The 9,255-nt window shown below is 37.8% G+C and overlaps 1 protein-coding gene across 1 annotated transcript; it reads right to left on the reverse strand.

Annotated features, from left to right (window-relative positions):
* Positions 1–499: 499 nt before the first annotated feature.
* LOC108280276 (succinate receptor 1-like) lies at positions 500–2,410 on the reverse strand. The gene has a single exon (XM_017495126.3). The coding sequence runs from the start codon at positions 2,000–2,002 to the stop codon at positions 1,124–1,126; it is 879 nt and encodes a 292-aa protein (XP_017350615.1). The 5' UTR covers positions 2,003–2,410; the 3' UTR covers positions 500–1,123.
* Between the last annotated feature and the right edge of the window lie 6,845 nt (positions 2,411–9,255).

Consider the following 9,255-nt stretch of genomic DNA (forward strand, 5'->3'; position numbering starts at 1 on the left):
CAAATGCACCCAATTTGGGTACGCAACTCAGGAATAAAATTAAAGAAGCAACATTGACACAACAAATGTGTTGTGGCCGATGACCTGCTTGTAGAATACAACATAATGTACATGTACACTCACTGGCTGTGTTAATAGGAACAACGCCAATTCCAAAAAAGTTGGGACGCTGTGTAAAATGTAAATAAAAGCAGAATGCAATGATTTGCAAATATCATAAATCCATATGTTATTCAAAATTGAACATAGAAAACATATCAAATGTTTAAACTGAGTAAATGTACCATTTTATGAAAAAAAAAAAGGTAATTTTGAATTTAATGGCCGCATCACGTCTCAAAAAAGTTGGGAATATATATACAGAGAGAGAGAGAGAGAGAGAGAGAGAGAGAGAGAGAGAGAGATCACTTTATATATATATATATATATATATATATATATATATATATATATATATATATATATATAAATATATATATACATAAGACTTTAACTGCAGTGTACTTTACTAATAATTGTACGGATAGCAAACAACATGTTTTGCTTGCACAACTGGTAAAGAACTTTTGTCTGAAGCATCCTATTTCTCTGTAAACTTGTCTACATAACAGCAGATGTACCAATCATATGCATCCAAAAGGACTGGCAGCTGCACAGATTTTTCAAATTCTCTGTTTGAAACATGCTCTGATGTAACACTCTATCTTTCTATCAAGGTCAATAATAAAAGTTAGAATGTCTTCCATTCATTACTGTAATATAAAATTGATCAAAAATGTATTTGTCCAATTGATCAAATTTATCATGTGATTAAACATTCCTATTCTGTTGGGAGTGGTATCTTCCAGGATGACCCCATCCACAGGGAAAATGGGCTCACTGAATGGTTTAATGAGTATAAAAATGCAAATCATATGCTATGGCTTTCACAGTCACAGGTCTAAACTCAACTGAACACCTGTTGGGGATTTCGGGTGATGTGGCTCATTGTCATCATCATCACCAACTAAATAAATATCTTTTGTAAGAATGATGCTTAAGTATGATTTGAAAGCAACAGTAAGATTTGGAAGTTAAAGTCAATTGTTATTAGTGTTGTCTTTGCTTGATAGGTCAGACTTGCTTATGATGCAGTCATTATCATCCTTTTAAGCTGCCTCCACTTGTCATGCAGTGCTTCTTTAAAGCTGTCTGTCATGAGGAAGTAAAACACAGGGTTGATGGCACTGTGAGCAAATCCAATTGGCCGTGTCACTATGTAAGCCGCATTGATGTAATCTACGGTGCACTTTGACAAATTTAGTTCAGAAAGCCGTGATGCAAGACGCACATTCCTCATTATATGGATGGGTGTGTAGAGCACCAGAAACATGATTGCTGCAACTCTCACAATTCTTACTGGCCTTTGGAAGGATGTCCCAAGCACCTCCTCTCTTTTCACAAGTACAGAAACCATCCTTTGTGATGATAGAAACAAAGCCCCCAGGGGCATCACATATCCAGTTATGGTGAGCACTATGCTGTAAATCAGAGTAACTTTTGCCACTCCCAGGCTTGCAAAATCACGACACACTGTCCAGCCATTTTGCTCCAAGTCCTGGATAATGAAGATGATGAGGGGAGTGATTTGAGCGTTCACCCAGATCCAGTTTAGTATGGTGATACATAATGCGGCCTTGAGAGTCAACAAGATGTGTTCTCGCTGTGGGTGACACAGCAACAAGAACCGGTCCACACTTACCCACATCATGAAAAGGATGCTAGAGTACAAGTTCACATGGAGGATGTAGCGATTAACCACACATAGTGCAGAATTGAACTTCTTCAGGTTGTGAGCATAGTTATAGGACAGCTCAGGTAAAGTACACAGGAAGATGAGGTCAGACACAGACAGGTTAAATAGGTACACGTTTGTGGACTTCCAAGCAGGGAGGCAAAAGATATAGCCGAGGATCACCACTAGGTTTCCGATGAAGCCAATAGTAAATTCCAGACCATACATTGGCGAGAGGTAATCTCTCTCTAATAGTGGAGTGATGAAACCGGAACAGTTATCCTGCAACAATAAAGATTATTGTACATATAATTAGTGCACATAAATGCCTCACTTTTCATGCCAATGTAAGCACAATTTGATGGTTAACACTGGCGTATTGTTTTGTGAGTTTTTTTGGGGTTGGGTTTCATGCTTGAGCTCTGTTGCTATTTTTGTGATCATGAATTATGGTGCTGTGCTAATGTGTGTGGAGTTGTGCATTTCAATATAAATAGTGTATTTCATCCAAATACTAACTAAATACAACATACTTTATTATTATAACAGCAAAAAAAGAACAACTTAGTTGTGGCTATTAAATGGCTATTCAAATGGAAGGTTTTTATGAAGTCACAAACTGAGTTTTTATTTTAAACATCCACACCAGCTTCCACATTCAATCTCCCAGATGTTTTGTTTTAATTAGGCCTATGATGATGTGGTTCATAATTTGTTTTATTTTTTTAGTTTAAACTCTCAATTTAATTTGATTACATATTAAATGTAATAATTGAATAATAATTAAAGTATGAAACATTTATTAAAGTATTAAATATGTATTAAAAATTTTATATACACACATACGCAAGACAAAATATAGTTGCTGTAATTTCTTCCAGCTAGCTGGTTATTTTTACCAATTGGACACCTCTTAGTAATGTATTAACTGAAATTCAAACCCTTGTTACATTTGCAGCATGATAGCACCTGCACTGATGCTCACAAAGGTATGTAATATATATATATATATATATATATATATATATATATATATATATATATATATATATATATATATATACACACACACACACACACACACACGTATATATATATATATATATATATATATATATATATATATATATATATATATATATATATATATATATATATACACCCTTTTTTTGTGTGTGCACCTTAATTTCACACAGGGGACTTCTCATGTTAATAATGAAATTTATGTAAAGCATGCAAAATTCAGGCTTTTATGATTCTATATAAAGAAAATGTTTGACAGACCAGGTTTTAATAACTCTAGACAATAATGCAAAACAAATATGCCCTTTACTTCCTCCTTATTTTACATTACAGTCTGTACAGTATAAATATGTATAAATTATCTGAATACTTGTGTAAATGTGATATTTTAGTTTTATTTATAATAAATGTATTAATCCTCTTCTGTTTTTCATTTTCAAAAAAAAAAAAAAAAAAAAAAAAGACTATAATCCAGTTTGTGCATAATACCTTAAAAGACGGAATAAATAGATTTGGTTACTTCATTTGAAAGTACTAAGATACTTTGTAAATGATCTGACACATAAAACATAATTTGCCTATGGTTACACTCCTAGAAAATTTAGAAACCTTAAGAAATATATAGTTGTCCCTCTGGGTGAACCCTTAAAGTTGTATCCCAAATAATACAACTGAATATTTCCCAATTTAAAAGGGCTTCAACTAGAACCCTTTTGTTTAAGAACCTTTAATTATCCAATGAAACCTTAAAGAACCCTTGAAGTATTACCAGAAGTATTAACAATACTTATATAAAATAAAACTAATGCATTAGGTGGATAAACATAACATTGATGATTAATATGTACCTGGCTTAGGTTTTTAAGAAAAAAAATTAACTTTAATATCCTTCTGTAAGTAGTAAGGCACTTGTGCTTAACCACTAAATATTAGTATAGATAAATATTATATATTTTATCCTAAATTATAATATATATATATATATATATATATATATACATATATATATATATAAATATATATATATGAAGGAAAAAATCTCATGACAGTATAATAACCTTTGGCATTAATGGTACTTATTAATACATATTTATACACATTATCTTTCTCAAAGTATATATATTTGAAGCATTCTTACCATTGTGCTGTTTTCTCTGTTGGCTTTGAGATTGTGAAGTCAGTTTTTCAGGGTTCCTTAATCCAAAAATCACTGCACCGCCCATATGTATCACATCATCATTAAGTGTAAAGTGTTCACTGTATTTATTTGGTATTTTTCTAACCAGAGATCTGATGCAATGACACACTGATGCAATCTGATGCAATGATCACTTTGTTGCTTTTCTTCTTTCTTTCTCTGCCTCTATCTCTGACTTTCATTCCTGTTTATTTTCTTATTGTCATTTCTGAGACATTTATAGAGGGGTGATAAGTTTTGTTGACTCAGCATTATTTGATGGAGTTTTTACAAGTGTCTTGTACATTAAGGCTTGATCTCAGCTGTTTCACAATGTTGTTTCAGAATCATAAAGCCAGCATTGCCAGATGGATCATTCACATCGCACCTTTAGGACATCAGACCTGTATGCCATTTCCAGCTCCTAGAGGGTACCTACCAGCCTCATATGGCAAACTTCTTTTTGCATAAATTATCTCTAGGACTAGTAGCCATAAATACATTTCTACTGGTCATAATGTCAATTTCAGACATCGGCAATGCAGTTTTCATTGCACTATCCATAATTTACAAAAATATCTACAATTCACTTTTGACAAGGTGTAATTCTGTTTCATCATATCCATAATGCAATTAAACTGTCACATTATATGTTTTCTAATCCTCATACAAAAATACTATGAGGAAACACTATACCATTTTTAAATGATCATTTAATTTGTTGAAAGAAAAAGGTTATGCAAAACCTCACCCATATTTAGCTACATGTAAAATACACTGTATGTGGCTCCTTTAGCAGCGATGACCACAACCAAATACTTCCAATAACTGGAGATCAGTCTTTCACATTGCTATTGAGGAATCTTGGCCCACTTTTCTTTGCAGAATTGTTTTACTGTAATTCAGCCACATTGGATAGTATTTGAGCAAAGACTGATTCTTTAAGGTCCTGCCATAACATCTCAATGGCATTCAAGTCAGGACTTTGATTAAACTTAATTTTGTTTCTTTTGCATCATTTAGATGACTTGCTGTTGTGTTTCATATCATTGTCTTGCTGCAAAACCCAATTGCTCATTAAGCTTTAGATCCCATTACATGCTATATGGTGTAAGGCTAAAACAACATTCAACAATAAGAATATTATACCAACAGTCAAGCATGGTATTGGTAGTGTTATGGTATGGGGATGCTTTGCTGCTTTAGGGCCTGGGCAACTTGCCATAATTGATGGAACAATGAATTCTGCTCTCTACCAGAAAATCCTTAAAGAGAATATCTGGTAGAGAGCAGAATTCATGGTTCCATCAATTATGGTATGTCGCCTGGCCCTAAAGCAGCAAAGCATCCCAATATCATAACACTACCAATACCATGCTTGACTGTTGGTATAATATTCTTATTGTTGAATGTGGTTGTACTAGCCTTACACCATACAGTATGTACTGGGAACCATGTCTCAAAGTTCCATTGTCAACTGATTAGTCTACAGATCAAACAAACTAACTAAATATGTGGGGGCCATCAAGATGTTTTCTTTTCCTTTTTTTTTTTTTAGGGGGGGGTTGGCAAACGTGAAATGAGCCATTGTGTTCCTGTTGGTTATCAATTATTTTTGCCTTGCAACTCTCCCACTGATGCCATTTTTGATTAGTCTTTAAACTTTCTAATGGCGGAATCAGACACTTACCTTACTTAAGGTAAGGCTTGCAGTTCCTTCAATGTTCATCTGGGTTCCTTTGTGACTGTATGAGTCATTAATGCATTAGTAGAGGAATTTGTTAGGCCAGCCACTTTTGGGACAATTCACCCCGTTCCAAGTTTTCTTCATTTGGAGATAATGGCTATGGTTTGCTGGAGGCCCAGAGCCTTTGAAATGGCTCTGTAACCCATTCATACTGATTTATTTAAATAACTTACTTAGTTATCTTTTCTGGAATTTCTTTTGATTGCAGCATAGTGTCTTGCTCCTTGAGACATTTTTGCTTAATTCAGCATGCCAGAAAGGTTCTAATTAAGCAATGTTTAGATTCAAAATGGCTGGCAGAAAGCAAGCCTAGGTAGGTCTTGTCTATTTAAACCAAATTATCAATTAAATTTGATTAATCAGTTGACTGTATAGCTAAGGAGGCAGATACTACTTCACACAGGGCCAGTTGGTGTTGGATACGTTTCCTTCAATAAATAATTTAATAATTTAAATGCTGTAGTTTGTGTTTACTCTGTTTGTCTTTGTTGTATATTACATTTGAAGATCTCTGAAGATCTTAAATAAATAAGTGTGACAAATAAGCAATAATTTTGAAGGGGAAAATACTTTTTTCACTGCTACTATAATAAATTATTTTTTATTAAGACTAGTCAAAACTGAATGTGTAGATATCTTCAATTTGAATGTAATCTGTGATTACATTTTACCAGTAAAAATAAGATTAGAACAATTAATAATTAGTATTAAGAGATCTAGTATTAAAATTATAACTAGTAATATTATAAATATCTTTTAAGAAGTTATTAGTTTTCTATTGTAAATTTGTCTCTGTGTGTGTGTGTGTGTGTGTGTGTGTGTGTGTGTGTGTGTGTGTGTGTGTTTCAGTAAAGTCTCTGAGTATTGAGGAGTCTGATGGCTTGGGGGAAGAAGCTGTTACACAATCTGACCATGAGGGCCCGAATGCTTTGGTACCTTTATCCGGACAGCAGGAAGGTGAAGAGTTTGTGTGAGGCATGTGTGGGGTCATCCACAATGCTGGTGGCTTTGTGGATGTAGTGTGTGGTGTAAATATGTATGGTGGAGGGAAGAGAGACACCGATGATCTTCTAAGCTGTCCTCACTATCCGCTGCAGGGTCTTGTGATCCGATAAGGTTCAATTTCTGAACCAAACAGTGATGCAACTGCTCAGGATGCTCTCAGTAGTTCCTCTGTAGAACGTGGTGAGGATGAGGGGTGGGAGATGGGCTTTTTTCAGCCTTCTCAGAAAGTAGAGGCGCTGCTGGGCTTTCTTGGCTATGGAGCTGTTGATGAGGGACCAGGTGAGGTTCTCTGCTAGGTGAAAACTAAGGAATTTGGCACTCTTGATGATCTCCACAGAAGAGCCGTCGATGTTCAGAGGAGACCAGTCGCTCCATGCTCTCCTGAAGTCAACAACCATCTCTTTCGTTTTGCCCATGTTCAGAGACAGGTTGTTGGCTCTGCACCAGTCTGTTAGCCGTTGCACCTCCTCACTGTATGCTGACTCATAGTTCTTGCTGATGAGACCCACCACGGTCATGTCATTGGCGGACTTGATGATGTGATTTGAACTGTGCATTGCTGCACAGTCATAAGTCAGCAGAGTGAACAGCAGTTGACTTAACAAACAGCCCTGGGGGGGCCCCCATGCTCAGTGTGGTGGTGCTGGAGATCCGGACTGATTGAGGTCTCTCAATCCAGTTGCAGATGGAGGTGTTCAGGCCCAGTAGATTCAGCTTTCCAATCAGGTGCCGAGGAATGATTTAATTGAATGCTGAACTGAAGTCTATGAAAAGCATTCGAACGTAGGTGTCCTTTTTGTCCAGGTGGGTGAGGGCCAGATGTACGGTGGCGGGGAGATGATGGAGGCATTGTCTGTAGTGTGGTTGGGATGATACGCGAACTGCAGAGGGTTTAGTGAGGGGGCAGCAGGGTCTTGATGTGGCTCATGATGACCACTTCATGATGTTGGATGTGAGTGCAATAGGATAACAGTCATTGAGGCATGACACTGAAGATTTCTTCGGCACAGGGGACAATGGTAGTGGCCTTGAAGCATGTTGGCATGACACTGCTGCTCAGAGAGATGTTGAAAATGTCAGTGAGTTTTGCACATCTTCTGAGCACTCTGCCAGGAATGTTGTCTGGTCCAGCAGCCTTCTGTGGGTTGACTCTGCATAGAGTTTTCCTCACATCAGCCATGGTTAGACACAGCACCTAGTCACTTGGAGGAGGAGTGATCTTCCTCACTGCTACATCATTCTGTGCCTCAAACTGAGCATTGAAGTTGTTCCGTGCATCTGGAAGGGAGGCATCACTGTCACAGGCATGATGTTGTCCTGAAGTTGCTGATGGCCTGAATGCCCTACCACATGTGCCGCCACTATTCGTGAAGTGACTGTGGATTTTCTGAGCATGTGTGTGCTTTGCCTCTCTGATTGCCTGGGACAGTTTGGCCCTCGCTGTTCTCAGGGCCACCTTGTCACCTGCCCTGAAGGCGGAGTCTCGGGTCCTCAGCAGTGTATGCACTTCTGCAGTCATGTACGGCTTCTGGTTGGAGTGTGTAGTCATTGTCTTGGAGACAGTGATGTCATCAGTGCACTTACTGATGTAGCTGGTTACTGATGCCATGTATTCCTCCAATTTGGTGCAATCGCTGTCAGTTGCAGCCTCCCTGAACATGTCTCAGTCAGTGTGCTCAAAATAGTCCTGAAGAGCAGAGATGGCTCCTGCTGGCCAGGTTTTCACCTGCTTCAAAACAGGTTTGGAGCATCTGACGAGTAGTCTGTATGCTGGGATTAGCAAAAAAGAGATGTGGTATGAGTAGCCGTGATTGAGTCGGGGTTCTGCCTGGTATGCGCCGGGGATGTTTGTGCAAACATGATCCAGCGTGTTCGCCAATCTTGTCCACATGTTGATGGAATTTAGTGAGCACAGACTTGAGATTCACATGGTTGAAATCTCCGGCGATGATAAACGGTCCGTCGGGGTGTGAGTTCTGCAGTTCACTAAGAGCCCCATACAGTTCACAGAGTGCCTCTTTAGCATTAACACTGGTGGGCATGTATTCTCTGATTATAAGGACAGTGGTGAATGCCTGTGGTAAATAAAATGATCTGCTTCTAACAGTAACAAACTCCACCAGCGATTTGCAGCAGTGACAGTGGCTACAATGACAGCTTTTCAGACACAAAATTATTTCATTTAAGAGTATGCAGCAGGAGTATAGGGCAATGGGCAATTAACATGGCACACCTGTTGTTTATTTTTGTTGACTGATATGAAAAAAGCTGTTCTCTCTCTCTCACATGAGTCTGCATACCTGAAGATGTTTGGGACTACTGGTGTGGCATGTGGATAGCCAAGGAGAGATTGGGGGCCGTGGATTCAAGCCCAAAGGGCCTGTCAGCTTTTAGCCTGCCACAAAAGAGCCAGGTGGATTACACAGCTGTATGAACAGCCGTGCTTGAGCAGGTTGGGCTGTTGCCAGAGGAACATCACCTGTGATTCTTATCCATGCCATTAGAAGAGCAGGATTGCCTGTTTGCATA

The sequence above is a fragment of the Ictalurus punctatus genome, chromosome 20, assembly GCF_001660625.3.
Source record: "Ictalurus punctatus breed USDA103 chromosome 20, Coco_2.0, whole genome shotgun sequence".
Lineage (NCBI taxonomy): Eukaryota > Metazoa > Chordata > Actinopteri > Siluriformes > Ictaluridae > Ictalurus > Ictalurus punctatus.

Coding starts and splice junctions, on each gene's coding strand:
- LOC108280276 (XM_017495126.3), bottom strand. CDS start 2,002: ATGTATGGTCTGGAATTTACTATTGGCTTCATCGGAAACCTAGTGGTG.